The 23,082-nt window shown below is 44.9% G+C and overlaps 1 protein-coding gene across 3 annotated transcripts in view; it reads right to left on the bottom strand.

Annotated features, from left to right (window-relative positions):
• Positions 1 to 20,302, bottom strand: part of ZNF622 (zinc finger protein 622) — a 43,127-nt gene extending 22,825 nt beyond the window's left edge. For 2 of the 3 annotated variants that reach the window (XR_007476684.1, XR_004485628.2), the window contains exons 1-7: positions 19,566 to 20,302; positions 18,642 to 18,890; positions 18,262 to 18,424; positions 15,347 to 15,459; positions 8,451 to 8,594; positions 6,555 to 6,760; positions 5,741 to 5,798 (exon numbers count right to left, since the gene is read on the bottom strand). Coding sequence is in view for 1 of the 3 variants with exons in the window: in XM_033436564.2 (XP_033292455.1) it covers positions 6,633 to 6,760; positions 8,451 to 8,594; positions 15,347 to 15,459; positions 18,262 to 18,424; positions 18,642 to 18,890; positions 19,566 to 20,166 (1,398 nt within the window). In the remaining 2 variants the exon portion in view is untranslated. Of the gene's footprint in view, positions 1 to 5,740; positions 5,799 to 6,480; positions 6,761 to 8,450; positions 8,595 to 15,346; positions 15,460 to 18,261; positions 18,425 to 18,641; positions 18,891 to 19,565 lie in introns of those variants that run through there. The other variant, XM_033436564.2, reaches the window with a different exon arrangement.
• Positions 20,303 to 23,082: the final 2,780 nt, after the last annotated feature.

Below are 23,082 nucleotides of genomic sequence, written 5' to 3'. Positions count from 1 at the left end.
ATGTGATCCAGGGACCCCTGCCTGTCACCAAGAACTTTTCAGGGGGGTTGCTATTTTCATAATAATATTAAGATGTTATTTTCCCTTTTCACTCTTGTTCTCCCATCAGGTTACAGGGAGTTTGCACCATCTACGTGATGTGTGTCATACAGTAGACCGGGTTCAGACGCAGAGAGGAAAATCCCATTGTCGTCTGTTCAAGCTGGATGTGAAAGACATTTAAAAGGGGTAAAATAAATTCACTCTTAACACTGCAGTATTTGAAGGAATTATACTTATTTTCTTAAAAATGTATTAATGTTAATATGTGATGATTTTAGTATTTTTAAAAGGATTCACATTTAAATTTTTTCAGCCTTAATTCTTAACATATTTTATATCAATAAAGACACCCAACAAACCCAAAAGCTCCTTAGAGTCCTCACTGCTTTGGTCGAGTGTAAAGGGGTGTCAGTGCCTCAGTCTCCCCACTTGGATAAATGGAGATATTACCTACCTTGCATAGTTGCGTTGAGAACACAATGGTCTAACACATCTAAAAGTGCACACAGCACTGTCTGGCACATAATAAGCTCTTTGTTTTAGCTTTTACTGTTATGAATTTTTACGTTATACATTTTTGTGTTTATATCATGAAAAACTCCCCCATGCTTCAAGATGAATAAAAAGAAGACACTACCAAATTATCCAAATAGATTTCATGCATTGAATTAGCAATAGGAAGGACATCTTGGAAGGACTGTTATGCTTCAAGCATAAATGTTATGAGAGTTTCTATTTACTGTCAATTTCATATTCCCATCGATCAGTACTAAGCATAATACAAATCTCTTCAGAAAATCTAAAATCCATCACTTTTATAGACAGAGTCTTATTTTCCACATTTGCAGTTGCTGGATTTAGAAAAAGGATGATCTTGGTCAGGACAACATGTCTGAGACACATTACCCAAGGTGAAAATGGTACTTGCTGATGCAATACCAAATGTGGTCATTAATAATAGAATATCATGGAGTAACTTAATAATGAATGCCTTAGATTTAAAGGTCTTATTCAATAGAATCAAAACTGTAGATTGCTTTAACAAATACAGATTTGATGTTTTAGTATAGTTAAACACTTTTAATATATTTGTAGGTCTATGCTAACTATAGGTGCATTCATTTCCTCCAAAGAAATGCATCATGTTTACTCAGAAAATAGTTTGTACTAAAAGGTTGTTTGAAGGAGTTGAAAAAAGTTTGACTTTGCTGAGGAGTATAGTGAGTATCAAGCCCAGCATGGAGACAATTGTTTTCCCTTGCTGTCAATTACTGAGGTGTTCCACAGGTGAGTCACATGACACCACCCCGAGCATCCAGGTTCTTGTATGTAACCCAGATGGGAGGGAAGAGGTGGGAGGTGGAAATTGATCTGGGTCAGTTCAATGTGTCACCAAAGTCTGAAATTCTATGACTCAAGCAGCACAGATGATAGCATAGGGATGTAGAGCAGCAAGACCCTGGCCAATTATGCCTGAGATTCCTGAGCTGTACAGTGGGAATAATAATCATATCTACTCGATAAGGATGTTGTAAAGATTAAGTAACATAAGTAAGGTATGTAAAGTCCTTGCCCTTGAAGTCATATCGACAGGAAAACTGCACCAAAAGTTGGCAAGTGGAAACCGAAATGCCAACTGTGCAAAACAGGTGATGGTATAATGGTAGAGTGTACTAGTCACCACTGCTTGTGTAAACCCAGTGGTGTACAACAATCGTTTTATTATGCTCATGGCCTCCGTGGGCCAGGGATTTGGGGAAGTCTCATTTGGGCAGTTTTGGGTTAGGATCTGTCGCATGGTTGTGGTCAGATGTCAGTGGACGCTGCCATCATCTGAAGATTCGACCGGGCTGGGCGTGCAAGATGGTGACCTCTGATGCTGGCAGTGGGTGTTGGCCACTGACTGGAACCTCAGCTGGGACCGTCAACCAGAGCACCTACGGTGACCTTTCCCCATAACCTGGGCTTTTGTACAGCAGCACCTCCTTGAGGGAGTCAGACTTCTTACATGGTCAGGGGCCAAGGAAGCAAGATGGAGCTGAACTGCATTCTATGACTGTCTGTGGAATCCGCAGCATCACTACTGCTGCATTTTATTGTTATGAGCAAGTCAACTAAGGCCAGGCCAGCATCAAAGGAAGGGGAGATAGACCCTGCCTCTCCATGGGAACAGGGTCAAAGAATTAGCAGCATGTTGCAAAGTTGCCATACAAGGTTAATAACAAATATTCATTTTCAGTTTCTACTGTCTCTGAAAGAGTAAAAAAAGAGACACAGTGAACATACTGACCTGAGAAATTCCCATATGATCGTAAGGCACTTTTTTCCTAAATGTCCCCCAATCCTGCGTAAAGAGAAGGATCCAGCCCACCTCAGTTTGAGAACAAGACCAAGAGGAAAGCTATGAACCAGAAATTGACAACTGCATCTCAAACACTGTTGCATTATGACAGGTCACATTAGCATTACCCTGGGGTTTTACTCTATTAGATTATAAGTGAGGCTACTGTAGCAGAAACTCCACAACACAGTGGCTTCAGTTTATTTCACATAATAGCCTAGCCAGCTTGGGTCAGCAGGGCAGCTCTACTCCATGATGCCATTTAGAGACCCTGGTTCCTTTCACCCAATCACTCTGCTGTCCTCTGAGATGAGAGTGGCAACATGGGTGAAAGTGGCAACACCTCATCTCCAGGTGGGCAGAGGAAAAAGAGGCAGAGTGTAAAAATGCTGCTTGTCTCCAAATTGGAGATGATCTGTACTTAGATTGAATCCAACCTCTGCTCACATCCATTGGCCCTAATTTAGTACATAACCACACCCTGCTACCAGGGAGGCTGGGAAATACAGTCTGGCTGGGAAGCTCTGTGCCCAGGAAGAAAGAACAGATCTACAGAAGAACAGTCAGCCCCACAAATAATCAATAAATTATTATTCTAACACTGAAATGTTTGCAGCATTAACAAGCTAATCAAATCTTCCTAATCTCCATCAGTTTCAGTGGCATTAATAATTAATGTGCCAACTGCAAATGAGTCTAAATTAAATGACGGGTATTCTTCAATGCACTTATAAATTTCTCTAGGACTACAAGCAATTCCCTTGCAAAAATGCCCGCTTGCAGAGTTGGAAACACAGCAATTATCTGGTCTCCTACAGATGAATTATTGTGAATTCCAAATTAATCATGTCCAATGGAATCTTAACAGAGTTTTGAAAAATCTCAGACAGAGGAAAGCAACTTAAAATTAAGAATCCACAAATGACCAAAATTGGTTAAGGGACAAATTCATTCACATTCTAGGCAAGAAAAGATATTTTATGTGGTAACATTTATGTTAACTATGTATGTATCATGTATGTAACATTAAAGGACATATTAAATTCCATGTGTTTCTCAATTTAGAACAAGATTCTTTCACAGCTGCTGCAAATAGAAGGGCCTTGAATAGATGTTTACAGCCCCACTGAGTGTGCTCCTTAGGATGAGATGCTGCTGAACGTTCTGTACGAACATGTTGTGACGTTAAGAACGCTGGATCAGAAATCTCTGGCTTCTTTTTGCTGTCTCCTTACAAAGGTTACTGAACTTCCCTAAATCTATTTTCTCATGTGTGAAATACGAATGTTACCTACACTTCACAGTGGAGAAACAAAAAATGGCACAATAAAGCACTTTGTACTCTGTAAAACACAAATGCATAGTCCACAAAGCAGAAAGAATACATCGAGTCATCATCTAGTCTGCAGACGGGTAGTGCAACCAATCAGCAAAGCTCCCTGGGGCTTTGGTAGAATACACAGAGAGGGAGCGAGATTATATTCTCTCGCTTTTGATCCCAGTCTTGATGTCTCAACCAAAGACAGATGAATCAACTTGCAAGGTCCATCCCATCCTCGGATCACTCCCAGGAGAAAAGAGTCCTTACAAGTCACTCAGCCAGCTACAGCAGCCAGAGCTAACTTGGCCCTAATTCAGAAACTTTAATAGGATTACTTTGGTATCTACTGTCAGTTTAGACACCTAACTATCTCACAGATAACAGGTGTTAGGAAGTATTGATAAGGATTAAACTAAAAATTTGGATTTAATACAAATTTACTTTGGGGTTAATTTGGATAAATATTTAATTTTAAAAATGTGAATAGCAATTATACTCCAATAAACATGTAAAATAAAAAAAAATTTTTAATGTGAATAAATAATTGGAGAAAGAAAAAAGCACTATGTGAACAATATATTTTAAGTAGTGAAATTAAAAATGATCAAGTGTGAAGTTAAGGATGGGAGCTTTTCCTTAGGCTCTAAGCTGGTAGTTTGACAGATTCTGCCCCTTCTCCAATGTGATGGGCATGACATCACGTCAAGAATATGCAACCCTGAAAGGACCAAAGTGCGGAGATCTGGTAGCAAATTGCTGTGTGGGAACGGGCCAGGAAGCCCCAGGAACCCCAACTACAGAAGTCAGAGAGTGGGGGGCAGTGCACCCAGAGGATGAAAAATAGACACACATCAAAGGACAGAATGACAAGGAAATCCAGTATCAGACATCTCCCTACTTTCCTGAACCACAAAGAAGTCCACCCTGGCAAAACAAGCTCATTTCTCATGCTGTTTTGTTTCTTCAACTAGATAAGTTGTTTAAATCTTTTTTCTTTGCCTTCTTTCCCAAGTAGAGCTTTACTCCAGAAAGGCAAATAAACTGAATTTTTAAAAGTTATGATGTGGATAGAGGTGACAGTGGATTGCTTCACAAACTTAACTCAGAACGAGTCTCTTGAAGACTGGAAGAAGTAGATAATACATAAATGGAATGTTTTCAGGTCAGCAAATACGCTGACCTCATCGCCACTCACAGGTAAAAAGGCTTCCCTGGTGGTGCAGTGGTTGAGAGCCCGCCTGCCGATGCAGGGGACACGGATTCGTGCCCTGGTCCGGGAAGATCCCACATGCCACGGAGCGGCTGGGCCCGTGAGCCATGGCCACTGAGCCTGCGCGTCCGGAGCCTGTGCTCCGCAACGGGAGAGACCACAGCAGTGAGAGGCCCGCGTACCGCAAAAAAAAAAAAAGGCCTCAAAATTAAAAGGGCACCAATATAAACGAGGCACTCAAACAGTGTGGTGCTGGTGTGGGACTTGGGGGTTAGAGAGGAGGAGGGGTCAGCTGCAGCGGGAGGGAAGTTCTGTGTAGAGAACACAGTATGGACACCTCCCAGCAGTCAGAAGATGAATTAGGCTTACCAAGTCGAGTGAAAATATACTGAAAGAAAAACAAAACTGACAAGAAATATAGCACAATGTCCCGTACGTTCAGTTAAGTATAGATTAAAAACACACCCCATGCCAAGCACTATATCATTTTCTCAGGATATAGCTTCAAAGATGTCAAACACAAGAAGGTGGATACTTGTGTGACGAGAATGTTAGACAGGATGAAGGAGTAAAGTTAAACTACGGAGCCCTCCACTGTTAGATAGTGAACCCGCGTACTAATGAAATATAATTCATTCCATTCTGCACCCAAAATTTAAGGAAAAAGATGTGTCTCCAGCTAGCGAGGGCTGCTGAGTGCATGGTAAGGGCAAACACGATCTCCAGGCATCCCTGAATCCACTCCTCAGAAAGACTACTGCGCTGCCCAGACATGCCCCTCCTCAGAGGGGCACCTGCCCCTCCAGGGAGAACTTGAAGCACTTACTTTGTGCTGCGGACTGAGCGAGGGACGGCTCCATTGCTGATTTAATTAACGGCACAACCTGTGAGGCAATAAACACCTCATTTTACAGATTTCAAAGACCAGGTCACTTTTCCAAAGTCAGAAAGGTAGGTCAATGGATCTGAACTTCATGTTTACTTTCATTTCCAATATATCATGGCCTTCCCCCTAAACCACCTAAACGGAGCATCTCTGCAGAGATTGAATCCTGAGGTCGTTCTTGTTTCTCAAATGAAATTTACACATTTTACATTTATTTTCTTCCTACTCTAAAGGCGGCACTGGAAACTGAGTCTCAGGGTGAAGCACACTCATTCTTTCTGGGATCACATTTAGAAATGAAGACCCTTGACAGCAAGCCACTGACATGCCCTTTTACTTTCCCTGGATTTAATGAAAGTGACCAAACTGTCACCACCTTGGGAGCCATAATACATTCCAGGGAGGGACATTCAACTCTGCTCCTCCAGAGGCTTCAAAGCCCTCTTACATAGGTCCCAGCGCCATGATATGGTAAGGTGTTCTTCTGAAAATTAAACCAGGTTTGGAGCAGACAAGCCGCTCTTGAATTCCCCACACTATTCTGACAGCCCTAAATCAGTTTCAAGCCGAGACAACAAAGCAACTCTCAGAAGGGCAGGGCCTGTGTCCAGTTGACACAGCACTCACTTTGCAAAAACACGGCATTTCAACCCTGTCCAAAAATTACACTGGAGAGCCAATACGATTCTGACTTTTATTATCAGGTCAGGACAGAGAAAGTACAGGAAGAAGTAGCAGCATAAGGGTCTGCTACCTGATCCAGCTTCCACGGGTCCCCAGGCAAGAAGGACGCTTGTGCGGGAGACGGATGATGACGCCATCCCTGGCCGACTCAGAACAGCACTTGGGGCCTGAAGTGCATCTGCTTGGTGGCGTTGTTCTTCATCCCCATCTTCAGCATCCATTTGGACTTCATCCTTTGGACATACTGTATGTCCCGCTGGTGCACGAGAGCTGCTCCTGGGGTTGGAAAGGGGATAAGAAATGAGGCAAAGGTCTGTGACCTGTGATCAGAGAAGACCCAACTTGGCAGAGAATCAAAGCTAGTTTCGGGTAAGTGGGTTCTTATATTTAAACAAGAGTTATTATCTGGGGTCTCTATCCAATGGGCCTTGCGGGGTTTATTGCATACCAGAACTTCTCTCTATATACATTCTTCTGGGATTAGCCTCTTTAGTTTTCATCATCTGAAAAGGTCTATAAGCCCAAAAGGTGAAGCCCCATTGACCAAAAGGGACAGAGAAAGGCAGACTATAAACCAAGTCAGAGGGACTTCCCTGGTGGCGCAGTGGTTAAGAATCCGCCTGCCGGGCTTCCCTGGTGGCGCAGTGGTTGGAAGTCTGCCTGCCGATGCAGGGGACACGGGTTCGTGCCCCGGTCCAGGAAGATCCCACATGCCGTGGAGCAGCTGGGCCCACGAGCCACGGCCGCTGAGCCTGCGTGTCCAGAGCCTGTGCTCCACAACGGGAGAGGCCACAACAGTGAGAGGCTCGCATACCGCAAAAAAAAAAAAAAATCCGCCTGCCAATACAGGGGACACAGGTTCGATCCCTGGTCCAGGAAGATCCCACATGCCATGGAGCAACTGAGCCCGTGCACCACAACTACTGAGCCTGCGCTCTAGAGCCCATGCTCCACAACAAGAGAAGCCACCACAATGAGAAGCCCACACACCACAAAGAAGAGGAGCCCCCGCTCGACGCAACTAGAGAAAGCCCACGCACAGCAACGAAGACCCAAAGCAGCCAAAAATTAATTAATTAATTAATTAATTAATTAATTATAAAAAACCAACTCAGCTCACAGGGAGCCGTAGTGAAGGAACCTACGTGTATATAAACACAGAGCCATTTACAATGGATTCCAGTGCCAAAGCTTTCCAGGCCATCAGAAGGCAGCTCTCTCCCTTCTCTCTATACTGTTTTCAGTGGACTGACTTTCTCCTTGAAGATCCAAGCATAATGAGCTTCACTCGGCAGACACATCAGAATAGATTTAAGTAATTTCACACTGATGATGTTTCAAAGCTTAACAATTTCAGTGGCTTGCTCTAGCTCTGAGTCTTTCTAAGTTTTCTATGGAAAAATTACAAAAGGAAGAACCGACAGCTGGCCTTTATTATGTGCATGTACTATGTCATACATGCATATGACAGTCAACCTGCCCAACTCTACAAGTAGGTCCTATTAATATCATCTCCACTTTATAAGTGAGGAAACAGGTTTCAATCAATTAAATTACTCATACTCATTGTATAAGAACCTACAAGTATATCAGATAAGTCATGTTTGACTTCACAGCTCAAACTATCGCCACAAGGATATTTAATTCCTCTGTATGACCTCCAGGAGAATTTCAACCTTTGCTAATTGCTGAACAATTATTTTTGTAACTATACCTCCTGAAAAAGGTTATGGTCTATATGAGTTTTAAAATAGTTACTGTGCTAGGGAATACAAAGCTTTTAAGTCATGGAGCTTTGGGCTTATTGCCATAAATGTCTCAAGTGGTCACAGAAGCCCCCAGAGCCAAGAAGGTAAGTTTCCCCTAGAGAGGACCCACAAGGACAAAGAGAAAAAAACCAGTTCACCCGAGGCCCCTTGTGCGATGCAAGTTCCTGGGCCGGGCCTTGTGGTCCACGTGGACGTACCTGTGCTGCCAGCCCAGCCCAGGGCTCTGTACTGCTGGAGGACCCGGCCCACAGCCTTCTGATTCTTAGCAACTGCCACAGCTCTTGACAAGCCAAACCGCTGTTTGTAGTATCTCATCAAGGAGCGATGACCCACTCTGGCACCTGTTTTTCAAAAGAACAATATTGAAGCACTGAGTTGGACAGTTTTTCAAGGCAGAGCTATAAAAGTAAAGGCTTTCTGAATCAGAATTTTCACTTTTATCTAGCTGGAAAATGGATGTGCCAGAAGAAACAGTGCTTTAATCTGCTGAAGAAAGATGAAGCTGCATGTTAAACAATGAAAGAAGGAAAACCAAAGAGTAGAGGCACTGAAAAACAGAGATAATGGCAAGTCACTGCCAGGTGAAAAATTCAGCATCTGTACTGACAATATGCTTCCCTAGAAATTCACATAGCTGCCCCCAACTAATTCAGATAATAGGATCTGAGGAGGTAAGGAGCTTTAACTTTTTTTTTAATAGAAAAAAGATTAAGCACAGATAATGGCCCTGATGTTTAGGTCTACAAGCCACAGTCTGAGTCTAGAAGAGACACCAATCCACTTTTCCTTTGCTTAAATTCTCTATTGCAGTGGTTCTCAAACCAGCAATTTTATCCCCAGAGGACACGTGGCAATGACTGGAGACATTTTTGGCTGTCACAGCTAGAGGGAGGCTCCTGACACCTAGTGGGTGGAAGCCAGGGATGCGGCTAAACATCGTACAAGGCACAGCACAGTCCCCAAAACAAAGAATTATCTGGCCCAAACGTCCACAGTACTGAGGCTGAGAAACCCTGCCCTACTGCTTTCTAAATGACGGAAGTCGCCTGGTGAACCATAATTTTATTTTATTTATTATTTATTTTTTTTTTTTTTCCCGGTATGCAGGCCTCTCACTGTTGTGGCCTCTCCCGTTGCGGAGCACAGGCTCCGGACGCGCAGGCTCAGCGGCCATGGCTCACGGGCCCAGCCGCTCCGCGGCATGTGGGATCTTCCCGGACCGGGGCATGAACCCGTGTCCCCTGCATCGGCAGGCGGACTCTCAACCACTGAGCCACCAGGGAAGCCCGAACCGTAATTTTAAAAGATGACTAAGATGAATTCTCTCTCCAGGTTTTACTTACTGAGAAGGATCTGATACAACCATGCCAGTCAATCACGCTTTCAGAAATGAACGCTTTGGACTATCTGCTCTTTTATAGGACAAGTGTGCTGACCCCTGGATCTCAGCTTCACAGCAGGTCAAAGTGAAGGGGGCGGGCTTCAGTGATGACACACTCCAGGCTCCATCAGAGCGCCCTGGCTCTCGAAAAGTTCTCCTGGGCCACCGGCATGAGATCACCTGAGAGCTTACTAAACCCAGGCTATACTTTCACAAGAATATTAAGTAGAACATAAGCAATCAAATACATTCCCAGACAGACATCAACGCATAGAAGTTTAACAACAGCATACACACAAGGCATGGAACAGCTGTTTCCACTGAAAATGAGTTAAGGAAATACAGCCAGGTAGAACCATGTGTACGGCTGCTATGGAAGCTTTACACTTATATATATAAAATCGTTTCTTTCAGAATATTTTGTGCAGAAAGATCATGAACAGAATACTGTTAACTATTGTAGATGGCTATATTCGCTTTTAGGACCTTGATTTTTAACTTGCAAGAAAAAATTCTGTCAGGTTATTTCGTTTCAAGTCCCTATACCTGGCAAGCTACCTGGGAAACAGTTTGCTCTCTGCGCAGATATGGAAAAGTGGTTACTTCCAGTTGACTGATTGGTGATCAGACGCAAGAGATGACAAAGAGAAACTTTCAATTCAAAGATGATGTAGCCTTTGGATACTAATATGGATGAAAAGATGCTTCCCAGGACCTGACTGTTCTGGCAGCAGAAGAGTTAACAAAGCTCCTAAACCACAAGAAATAAGTGAGATACGGCGGATGGAGAAGGACTCACTCTTAAATGGAGGCTCTGGCAGGAAAGCCAGCACTGCTGATTGTGACTTTCTATTTATAATGTAGGCAGTTTGCTCTGAGTTTGCAATAATGATTTCCTCAAAATCATTAAATGATAATGCTGCTAGTCATTAGTACTTAATAAATCGATTTATTTACATTCGCAAGCAGCATTTAGAAATACGTTATTATTGAAGGTTGGCTTCTAAAACATGCTTGAAAAGGTTTCATTAATCAATGCCAAGGTTTCCGACACCTGACAGGAGAACTCTAAACATTCAGTGTTTAAAGTTACTCCTGTCCTGTGGCAACGACAGTGAGAACCTAACATTAAGCACCAAGTACAATGTGCTGAGAACAGCTCAACTGGAAGGCCCTCATCAAGGAAAATTCGTTATAGAACACGGTGTGCCTGTCCATAAATAACAGATGGGTAATGTCTGAGTTATGATGAAGCCACGACCTGTCCATCTATCTTTCTCCACAGTAAGAACTGCTTACAAGACTGTCACTCCTAACCTAAAACATGATACAAATGAACTTCTTTACAAAACAGAAACAGACTCACGGACATAGAGAACAAACTTACGGTTCTCAAAGGGGAAAGGAAGGAGGTGGGGAATGGAGAAATTAGGAGTTTGGGACTAGCACATACAAACTACTGTATATAAAATAGGTAAATAACAAGGTCCTACTGTATAGCACAGGGAACTATATTCAGTATACTGTAATAAACCATAATGGAAAAGAATATGAAAAAGAATATATATATATATATAAAAAACAGAATCACTTGCTGTACACCAGAAACTAACACAAAACTGTAAATCAACTGTACTTCAATTAAAAAAAAAGATGGAGGGCTTCCCTGGTGGCGCAGTGGTTAAGAATCCGCCTACCAATGCAGGGGACAAGGGTTCGAGCCGTGGTCAGGGAAGATCCCACATGCCGCGGAGCAACTAAGTCTGCGTGCCACAACTACTGAGCCCACACGCCACAACTGCTGAAGCCCGTGCACCTAGAGCCCGTGCTCCTCAACAAGAGAAACCACCGCAGTGAGAAGCACGTGCACTGCAACGAAGAGTAGCCCCCGCTCGCTGCAACTAGAGAAAGCCCACGCAGCAACGAAGACCCAGTGCAGCCAAAAAGAAAGAAATAAACAAACAAATAAATAAATGTATTTTAAAAATTTCCACTCCTACTTAACAAATAGCCTAACACTGGGTGACATTAGACAATGAAAAAGAAAATATCTCTAACTGTAAGTTTCCTAAGAAGATTGATCACGTGCCCTTCGTGGATCCAGCAACAGATTCATCTGGCTAGTCAGCAACTAACTGGATGTGTTTTCACACCAACTTGCTCCACAGGAACTGAAGAGCAGAGGGAAGGAACTGAGCCAGACCACAGTCTTCAAAATAAATGCTCATAGCGCCCTCTACCGGATACTCTACGCCACTGCCTCTGGGATCATCTACTTGACCTGAAGCAACTAGATTTAAGCAATCACAACTACCCGCTGCTTTCAAAACCAGTTTAAAGCAGACTCTGCTAAGTGTAGCTGATTAAGTATCACTAGGCTCTCCACATTAGAATCCTTCCCAAGTCAGCTTCATGCTAACATCCACGCTGACCCAGTCATATAACTGAGCATAATCAAGGAAGTTTCTGAACGGTAAATTTGTTCAAAGACATAACCAGGTGACTGAATATACTGTTGTAATATCACTACACATGTATACAGTGTTTATTCAGAGATTTCCTATTTTCTTGGTTCATTACAAAATCCCCAAGTCAGCACTGAGACACGGAGGTAAACCAATGGACACAAAACTGTCATGTCTCATTATAACCAAGACTGACTAGAGCATGACTGGTTTTTAAAATGAGATGGTAAAAGTGTATGTGACTGTACAGCTGGAATAAATTTCCAAATATTGGGACCTTCTGGTTCACTAAGAGTGCTATGTTCTGTTGCTATTTAAACAAATTCTATCATCAGGTCTCAGCAGCCAGTCATCTGTGAAGAAGACCCAGGAAGGCAGCGAATGCTGTACATTTAGATTTTTCCATTCTTGGCTCTTAATCTCGTCCAGGTCACAGATGCTTTTCAGAAACTACAGCCTTTCCCCAGAAAAAGTGCACAGTCAAAAAAATCTGTGCGGAGGAATTCCCTCACGGTCCAGTGGTTAGGACTCCGTGCTTTCACTGCCCAGGGTGCGGGTTCGATCCCTGGTCGGGGAACTAAGATCCCGCAAGCCGCGCAGGGTGGCCAAAAAATAAGTTAATTAATTAAAAAACAAATGAATAAATAAAAAAATTTAAAACTCCGTGTGCCCACTCAGGTGACTTTATAACAGCGTTTCCCCAGGAAAATGCACACACTCGGAAAAAAGTGCACAGCTAGAGACGAAAGCTGAGGTAAGGCAGCACCTGGCAGCTGGTCTGGCCTCTCCAGAGTCTAACAGTACAATATCGCCCAGTACTCCAAGACCAAGACGCTTACTCACTACTTCCCAGTCTCCCTTAAGAGCTGCCCTGAGGTCATCATCCAGTACTTTAAAACAGCATCACTTGGTACGTGGACACGTAGCTGTGAGCAAGGAAATTCATGCTTTAAAAACCCAAGAGGGCTTCCCTGGTGGCACAGTGGTTGAGAGTCCCTCTGCCGATGCAGGGGACACGGGTTCGTGCTCCAGTCCGGGAAGATCCCACATGCCGCGGAGCGGCTGGGCCCGTGAGCCATGGCCGCTGAGCCTGCGCATCCGGAGCCTGTGCTCTGCAGCGGGAGAGGCCACAGCAGTGAGAGGCCCGCATACAGCAAATAAATAAATAAAAGTCACCTCCAACCTGCCAGTCACTCAGTCAACAGACATTTACGCGGCTCCTGTGTGTCTGAGGCACTGTGCAGAGATGGAAGACGCCAGCTTTGTCCTCACAGAAACGGGGCAGAAGGCAAGCCAGCCCACAGGCACAGAGGAGCTAGAGACACATCACGACAGCTGGGCAGGGGGCCCAACGTGAGCCCTGCAGGGCGAGGACGAGGAGGGGGGGACAGAGGCAGCGCCCAGGCAAAGGCCCAGGGGAGGGAGACTGCGTGCGGGCAAGAAAGGAAGAGCACCGGACACCTGGGCGACAAAGTGACCCTGAAGGCAAGGGCTTCCCCTGGAAATTCCAGAGGGAAAAGAAAATAGACTGGTGGTCAAGTGGAAACCAGGCTGGAGACAGCCAGACAGGAAGCTTTCATGGTGACACAGATAAGGAGAAAAAAAAAGAAAAAATATTCAAAAGCCATTTAGGAATCGCAATTAGTCACCATCTGGATGTGGGAGAGGAAGAGCGGATCCTGAGAAGACACCCAAGTTTGGCTTTGGCGAACCTGAGGAAACTCCATCGCTCTGGGCAAATGTGTTGTCCTCATAGCTAAGGAGTCTTTAAGCTACAGACGTCTTAAGTCCAGATGAAAATTTCTCTACTTCTAAAATAGGATACGCTCACTGGTGAGCAGCGTTGCTGCAAAATGAAGCCCACGTTCCTAGTGATCCTACTACACGCCATGCGTCACTGGCAGGGACCATTTCATTCACTTTCTCAAGGTCTACTGTGATCTCAGTCTCAGTTAAGGAAGAGGAAGCTAATGAAACTAGGGGCTAAATAAACAGTCTTAGAAAAGAAGTTATTAAACTTATTTCTGACATTCTGCATCAGTATTTTCACCAAGGGAAGACGGGGCTAGGTCCTCTGTGATACATTTAGGCCTGTTTTGCTGCTGCGTATTGTATAGGCCATGATATTCTGCTGCATTACAGCTTCCCTACCACTGTAGAAGAACTATATCCTCAAGACAGGTTCTGTCTGCACTTTCCTTTCACTGTCATTGTCTAAAGCTGCCCTTAGCCTTAGAAGGTTATTACTCTGGGTTAAGCAGGGCTCTCTATACCTAAGCCGTGCTATTCCAGGGGGAGAGCAGCACCTCAGGGTGGCTTCTTCATGGCAGACGTCTCCATTGGCAATGTGGCTGTTCCTGCTCCCACCATCACTGCAAATCTCCCAGGCAGCGGAGACAAGTGGGGAAAGGGCTTCACTGACGAGGTCCATGATCCTGGGTAAATTACTCAACCTGTCTAAGCTTCAGCTGGCTCATATGTCAAATAAGAATAACAGCATCTAACTCAAAGGCTTGATGTAAAGCTAAAATAATATATCTGCCTGAATGTGCTAACTGCTCAGTAAATACGAGGTATTATTAGCATCTTATTATCTTATCATCCCATTCCCTGTCCTTTTTAGATGCGTCTTCTGTAGCTGCCCCCATTCCTATTAGCTAAGCATAACACTGTAAGCAATACTGCATACTTCTCATATTCATGGCTTTCCTTCTTCTATTCATATCTGGGACAAAATCCTGCCGTTATGAATCCTGTTCCCCAAAGGAGAAGGCAGAATTCAAACTCCAAGCCTCCCCCTACACCCTGAATACGGACAGGAAACCTGGGCACTGTCAATCAGGTCCACCCATGCCAGACTAACATATGCAAGTCTGAGCCACCATGGAAACAGGAATCACTTCAAGGAATAAGAGCAAAGTCAAGTTTAACAAGAAAAACCTGGATGGGGCCAAAAAACCAGATAATAAACAGAATACAAAAGGTCTATGTATTGAAAAGAAAGGCAATGACTGATTAAAGCATTACGAATCACAACAAAAGTGAGGAAAACATTGATGCAATTTAAACAAATCAGCCAAGACAGAGCTACGAGGCAACCTTCAGAGTTCACCTCGTCCAGGGGAACACAAACACACACTTGAAGCTGTAGGGTCTCTCCCCTCGGTGTGGAAGGGAAGTGATGGGAACACGCTGCTCTGATAATCTCAGCGGCATGCAGCTATGTATTCTGGACAACTGCACTTACCAGAAGGGAGAATCAGCTCCATGGTGTCGTCTTCATATTCCAAGGCCCTTTCTGAGGGCAAGTCCTCAGTCTCATCAGGGTCCTCCCCTTCCTTGTGATCTGGGTAGCTACTCCTGGAACCATGGAATGGCATTAATACATAGACCAATACCTCAAATTTAACTAAAATACTGCAAACCTACTAGATAACTAAAGGGGTTGGGGTGAGGGGTTAACAGTTGCAGTGACTACACTGAAAGCTTTTGGAGAGAAAACAATTTGTTAGCATTTTCTCTGTAGTAAAGTATGCAAATGGCCTATGAATTCAAAATGGATCTCAGACCTAAATGTAAAATACAAAACTATAAAAAATCCTACAGATAATATAGGAGAAAACCTAGATAACTTAGGGTTTGGTGATGACTTTTTAGGAACGACACAAAAGGCACAGTCCATGAAAGAAATAACTGATAAGCTAAACTTCATTAAAATTAAAAACTTCTGCTCTGTGAAAAAACAATGTCGAGAGAATTAAAATACAAGATTCAGACTTGGAAAAAAGTATTTGCAGAAGACACATCTGATAAAGGACTGCTATCCAAATGCAAAAAGAACTCTTAAAACTCAGCAATAAACAATCTGATTAAAACATGGGCCAAAGACCTTAACAGACTCCTCACTAAGAAGATACACATATGGCAAATAAGCATGCAAAAAAGATGCTCCACAGCATATGTCATCAGAAAAATGCAAATTAAAACACAGAGATACCAGTATGCACCTATCAGAATGGTCAAAATCCAGAACAATGACAATACCAAATGCTGGTGAGGATCTGGGGCAACAGGAACTCTCATTAATTGCTAGTGGGAATGCAAGAGGGTACAGCCCCTTTGGAAGAGCTGGTGGTGTCTTGCAAAATCAAACACACTCTTACCGTAAGACCCAGCAATCCTGCTGCTTGGTATTTACCCTAAGGAGTCAAAAACTTCTGTCCATACAAAAACCTGCACATGAATTACAGAAGATTTATCCAAATTCTTAAAACTTGAAGAAACCAACATGTGCTTCAATAGGTGAACAGATAAATAAACTGTGGCACATCCACACAAGGGAGTATTTTTGGATTATACAAAAAAGAAATGAGCTAGCAGGCCATGAAAAGACATGCAGGAACCTTAAAAGCATACTACTAAGTGAAAGCAGCAGTCTGAAAAGGCTACATACTGTATGATTCTAATCATACAACGTTCTGGAAAAGGCAAAAATATGGAGACATTAAATATCACTGTTTTCCAGGGTTCGGGTGGAGGAGAATGATGAACAGGCAGAACACAGAGGATCTGTAGGTCAGTGAAACCACTCTGTATGATATTCTAATGGTGGATACATGTCATTGTATGCACATTTCTCCAAACTCATACAATGGACAACACCAAGAGTGAACTCTAAACTATGGACTTTGAGTGATAATTGATGGGTCAACTTGGTTCATCAATTGTAACAAATGTACCACTGGGGGATGCTGATAATGAGGGAGGCTATGCACGTGTTGGGTAAGGAGTGTATTTGAAATCTCTGTACCTTTTGCTCAGTTTTGCTGAGAATCTAAAATTGTTCTAAGAAAGAGTGAGCAAATAACCTACAACAGAATTCCTTCACCTCTGTATTTGTTTCTCTCCAGGAGGGTTGGCACACAGAGGAAGAGGAGGAGACTGTACAGCTGGAGGTGCAGCTCTCCTCAATTTAATCATTACAAAAACAAGTCCTAGAACAGTGCTGAACAACAGAAGTCTCTGATGATGCAAATTTTCAGTCTGTGTGCCCACTATGGTAGCTACTTTTAAAGCACATCTGTTTTTAAGCAAAGGGCTTGAAATGTGGGGAGTGCAACTGAAGAACTGAATTTAAAAATTTTTACTTTACTTAATTAACCAAAAGAGAGACATGAGTACACCTAGGAATTAGCAAATTAGACACTGTAGTTCCAGAAGAATCTCTGTGCTTCTACTGCTGTTCACAAATACACATGGAAATTAACTGCAGAAATGTACACTAAGGCAGATAAGCCAATAGGAACAGACAAAAGACTAGATCAGATACTTCACAAGAGATATCCAAACGGCCAGTTGATATATAAAAAGGTTCTCAACTGCATCAGTCCTCATCAGGGAAATGCAAATTAAAACCACAGTGGATACCCCTACAGAGCCACCAAAGTGGCTATAATGAAAAACTCTCTGTCAGGACAAGTAAGAAATGAGAAATCAGGAGGAAAATGCAAAAGGACAACTTAAAAGACCAGCACTTTTCTGAACACCTGTATTAGGTGGACTCTGCACACCTGGCACGGTCATTATACACACCTGCTTGCAGAGCACACCTGTGCTAGGTCATAGGCACACTGACACTAAGAACCAGCTATTCCAGAATTCCTAGCATGGATTCGTTGCATGATGTATGAAATATTCAAGATTCTAGGTAAAGGTGGAATAATTTCACCAACAAGTGATTGGGACAGGTCTGGTGCAGCCACCAGCTCAAGTCCCTTAGGAGACAGCCTGTGATTCAAGGGCTCTCAGGGAAACCAAGATGTGAAGCCTAACCTCCCTGCTTCTGTTCCTGAGGTAACTGGCAAAACTGAACTTCTGACCATGGAAATCACAACAAGCAAAAACAAGTTTTCAAACCACACAAACTGACAGTTTGGGCCTGAGATCTTCTCCGGGTCAGATATGTGTGTTTAACTCTGTAATACTCAGTTTCTCATCTACAGAATGAGAGGAAATAACTACCTCCTAAAAAAGTGTGCTAAGAGGTATGAAGAATATGATACCGGACAGAGCCAGACACAGACAGTTATCAGGCAGGGGCACGTGCAAATCCAATGCAAATGTGATCAGCTGGCTTCGCTCGACATTACAAACCAGACTTACCTAAAATCATAGAAGTCTGCAAATTCCAAAAGAGCATCCCCATCTGTGAAGAGCTTGCAGTGACTCCTGTCATTCATGTGAGCCTGTACAGCTTCCGTGGAGTAGAAGGACTTCCCCCTCTCATTGCACCACAAGCAAATCTTCCCCACACCAACTTTCTCTCCTGGAAAAGTAAGTTGAGAAAAAAAATATGAAAGCAGCTTTTTGCAGCCAGATTAGGGCTCATTGTCGATGTCCACAATTCAAAAAACAGCCATCAAGTTGCTGATTTTCACAAAATCGGCCGGTCACTCAATCCAAGATTGAGGAGAAGCCCCAAACTAATGCCCCCCAATAATGTGGTATTTTGTCATTCAAAAGGAAAAAACGACTGAACTTACCCAAATATTTAATCAGTCCCTTAAGATCGGAAAGATACTCTACATCAGGAATAAAGAAGCTGTGCACTTTAGTCATATGAGCCACGTTCTTCGTGAGGGAGCTTGAATGATGGGGACAAAACAAGCAGTCAGTTACGGGGATGGCGCCACGCGGGGTGCTTCCTCCAGCCTCTTCCTCCGCTGCCTCCTCCTCCGGGGCTGCAGCATCCTCACATTCCAGTTCCTCATCAGAATCAATATCCTCCCACTCTGCAAGCCAGAGATTTGAAAAACACAGTTGGCTGAAGATCTCAAAGTCAGCCAATCATCCACCACACACCGGTCGGCATGGCTACGGAATGCTTTCGTCCTTCTTTTTCAGCGCACAGTAAACCCCTTGAAGGAAGCACGTGCTCCTTTCCTATGCATATATGAACACATGCAATCAGCGTCAGGGGGATGAGGGAAAAATAGCTCATTAAGTCAAGAAGCCTAGGTTGCTGGCTCCAGCCTCACACTGCAAGTTAGCTAGCCGATTCTGAGCACCTCAAACTCAGAGCAAAGCCGTCATGACCAGAAACCCAATGGAATTAAACATTCTGCAGCACATGGTGTGAGGGTACTATGTTCTCCTTCTGCATATGTTAACAATCTCCTCCTTCAACAGAGAATGTATCCTTTCATTCTACAAATATTTACTAAGTAACTATTCCCCCCACCCCCCGTTAAGGTTTCAGTCCCCGAATCGACAACAGTGAGCTGAACACACAAAATGCCCTGTGGGGGTGCTGGCCACACCAGCCACTTCAGAAACCAAGGAAACACCCTCACGCATCACCTTCACCTGAAAACGGACACCTCCCCCCTCCAACCTCAAAGATAAACTGGAAGCTTGAGGACCAGCCCCGTCCCCCACCCCTCCCCGTCCCCCAGACAGGCCCCCACCATCTGCATCCAGGTCGTCCTCACTCTCCTCCTCCCCCTGCTGTTTGGCCAACATCTTCGCCTGCTGTTCAAACCACTGCAGCCGGGGAGGCTTCTCGACCGGGTCTCGCTGCTGAGTCCCACGTCCTCCAGCGGCCACGGTCACTGGACTCCGGGACTCCGCCCCGGGCGCTGGGGCCGCCTTCTTGGGAGACGTGGACGGCTGGGCCTTGATGACCTGCTGGATGGCCGCGTTCACCGCATCCCTGTCCACGCCCAGCCCTTCCTTCAAGTTCTTTTCATTCAGGATCGCCACTTTCCGACTCACCGCCTCCTTCTCCAGCTCCACGTGCCGCCGGGACCTCAGATGGTTTTCGTAGGCCTTGAAGGAGGCAAACTTCTTACTGCAGACGGTGCAGTAGGTGGCCGCGCCCTTGCTCTCCGGCTCCGCCAGGGCCCGCTGCGCCCGCACCCGCTCCTGGAAGCCCTCGGCGGCGACCGGGGCCATGCCGGCCACTTTGCGCCTCAGGTTGTAGCGGTGCCAGTCCGTCTTGTAGTGGGCCCGCTGCGCCTCCGCGTCGTCCAACAGCGCCCGGCAGGTGTTGCAGGTGTAGGTCGCCATCGCCAGCCGGAAAATAAGAGGCGAACCAAGGCAGCAGTCTAGCGATCACTGAGCGCCCTGACCCCACCAGACGCTCGGACCGTAAGCCTCAAGACCCACGAAGAGCTGACTTCCGGACTGGATCGAATTATTTCCGGCCGGACAGGAAGTCCCGCCTCCCGACCTGTAGCCACGCCCCCGCCGCGGAGAGGCCAGAGGCCCCGGGAAGGTGGGGGAAGCCCGGGAGGGATCCGGCCCCGCCCAGTCGGCCTGAGGTGGGTGTTGATTGGGTTGGCGTAAGGAGGGTTGTGATTGGATGGGCCTGAGGCAGGTGATGATTGGATGAGCCTGAGACGAGTGGTGATTGGATGGGCCTGAGGTGATTGTTGTTTAGGTCTCCGCGAGGTGTGGGATCGGTGGATCCGCGTGAGCTGGGTTGACCAGAAGTAATAGGTGTTCATTAAGTCGACCGAGGTGGGTGTTGCCCTGAGTTGGGTGTGATCGACAGGCCTCGCCCCCGCAGGTTACTGTCCTTTTTGGCTGTGCTGTGAGGCGTGGACCACCGCGCGGGACGGAGGACTGGGGAGCCGGGAGGACTGATGCGTGTGACCGCCCGACCGTCTGGATTCTCTGAGGTCCGCGCCCTGCACCCCTGCAGCCCGGGAGTGGGTGTCACGAAAGCCAGAGATGCTGGCCAGCCCGGGGGTCGGAACGGAGACTCGGGTTAGAGGCTGAGGGAACTCACAGGAAAACCGGAGACTCCCGGCCAGAACCTCGGCCTTACTGGGGCGGAAAGGGCGCAGGGGAAACTCCTGGATGGAGAGTTTGCACTCCGGAGCGCAGAGTCCAGCCCAGCCGCTGCCCAGTAGAAATAGAATCCCAGACAAGTATGTCCTCTTAAATCTAATAGTAGCCGCGTTTTCATTAAAGCGGAAAGAGAGAGGTAAGATGGCCATATTTTATTTAAGCCAGTATATCCAAAATATTATCGTTTCAACATGTAATCAAGCCAGAAGATTTAGTGAGACATTTTACATTCATTTGTTGGTACTAAATCTTGGGATTCCAGTGCGCATTTTACAGTTAACAGCACACCTCAGTTCAGACGAGCCTCGTGTCCTGTACTTAGTTAACTATGTCATGTCATGCGTAGCAGCACGGTTCTATAGGAAGCATGAATGTTAAAGGCGTAGGGAGTTCTTACACTCGTCTGCGCAGTCTAGCTGAACCAGTCCGTCCTTTTTCAGAATTGGACATTGCATGTTTAAAATCCAAGCGGCCCATAGCACCAAAGAAGATATCGATGTTTTTTTAAAATGTAGGTTAAGTCGCATTGTTCTTCTTGCTGAAAACCTTCAGTGGCTTCCCCTGACTGGGAATAAAGTACAAACACATTCCTGCCCTGGTCTGAATGTTTGTGCCACCCCCCTCAAAAAGAAAAAAAAAATTTCATATATTGACAAACGGATTCCCAAAGTGATGGTATTAGGACGTGGCACTTCTGAGAGGTGATTAGATTCTGAGCACATAGACCTCAGAGACCCAAAAAGGGATAGAATAAGAAGTCTGAGACTAGGAAGAGGCCCCTCACCGCACCATGCTGGCACCCTGATCTTGGACTTCCAGCTTCCGGAACTGTGAGAAAAAAAAAAAAAATTGTTGTTTATAAGCCACCCAGTCTGTGATATTTTGTTATAGCAGCACAAACTGACCAAGAGGATTGCCTTTGTATTCTAGGAGGCCCTACCCCTCCTTCTGACCGCCTGTCACACCCCCTTCCCCACTCTGCTCACCCCACTTCAGTCACACTGACGCTTGATGTTGCTCTAACAAGGCTAAGCAAACATCTGTCATCTCGGGTGCATACCAAATCTCAGAAGTTCTTTACTATTATGCTTGGATCGAGTATTGCTGTCCTGCTCCCTTACTTTGAAGGTTTCTGCCCAAAGGCGTTTACAGGAGGGCCCTATCCACACCCTCTTTTCACAGTAGTGCCTACCCCCAACTCATCAGTCTTTCCTAAGCAGACCTTTTCTCAGTAGCGCTGTACTAGCCATCTAGTACTCCATATCACATTACCCCAACATTTAGCAGGAAAACAACAGACTTCGCTTCTTTCCATTTCTGTAAGTCGGAAATTTACGTGGCTCATGGACTCATGAAGTTGCAGGGGGACAGGGCTGATCATGTGACGGCAGCTGGAAGGTTTGACTCTGGCTGGAGGATCCCCTTGGAAGAGGCTCACTTACACACTGATAGCAAGAGCTTTGGGGTCCTCACTGAGTGGACCTCTACCTACAGCTGCTTGAGTGTCCTCATAACATGGTTACTGGCTTCCCTCAAAAGTAAGCAAAGTAGAAGTCACAATATCTTTTAGGACCTAGCCTTGGAAGTCACACAGGGTCATTTCTACGATATGCTGTTACTTAGGAAAGTCAGCTCTGTTTAATGTGGGAGGGACTTTGTAAGGGCATGAATGGGGTGTCTTTGGGGACCATTTGGGAAATGGGCCACCACTAGCATTTGTTGTTTGTTCCTGATTTTCCAGGTTTAGCACTGAAAGTCTTGTATCCCGGGAAACCTCTCCATCATTTGCAAACCAGGACAGTCAGTCCCATTATAGGTTAGTCATCCACCTCCAGACTACAAGCTCCATGGGAACAGGGACTCCTTTCCTTGCTGTGTACCCCAAAGCTAGAACAGTGCTGGCACATAAATTGTTCAGTATTTGTTAAACAAACCTTTTGTAATGCAAGTTAAGTCTGGTGCTGATTTCATTCCAGAAAACTTGATTTTTAGATTACAAAATCTTTTAAAATAGCTGAGTCCTCTGGACAGATATCCATCTTAAGAAATGTAATTTGTTCAACAGGGATAAGCAAAATAATGTATATCTTCAAGCTTCTCTAAAATCAAAGCAGAGAATGGTTATATTGA

Source organism: Orcinus orca, chromosome 3, assembly GCF_937001465.1.
Source record: "Orcinus orca chromosome 3, mOrcOrc1.1, whole genome shotgun sequence".
NCBI lineage: Eukaryota > Metazoa > Chordata > Mammalia > Artiodactyla > Delphinidae > Orcinus > Orcinus orca.
This window is presented reverse-complemented; position numbering and strand designations above follow the sequence as displayed.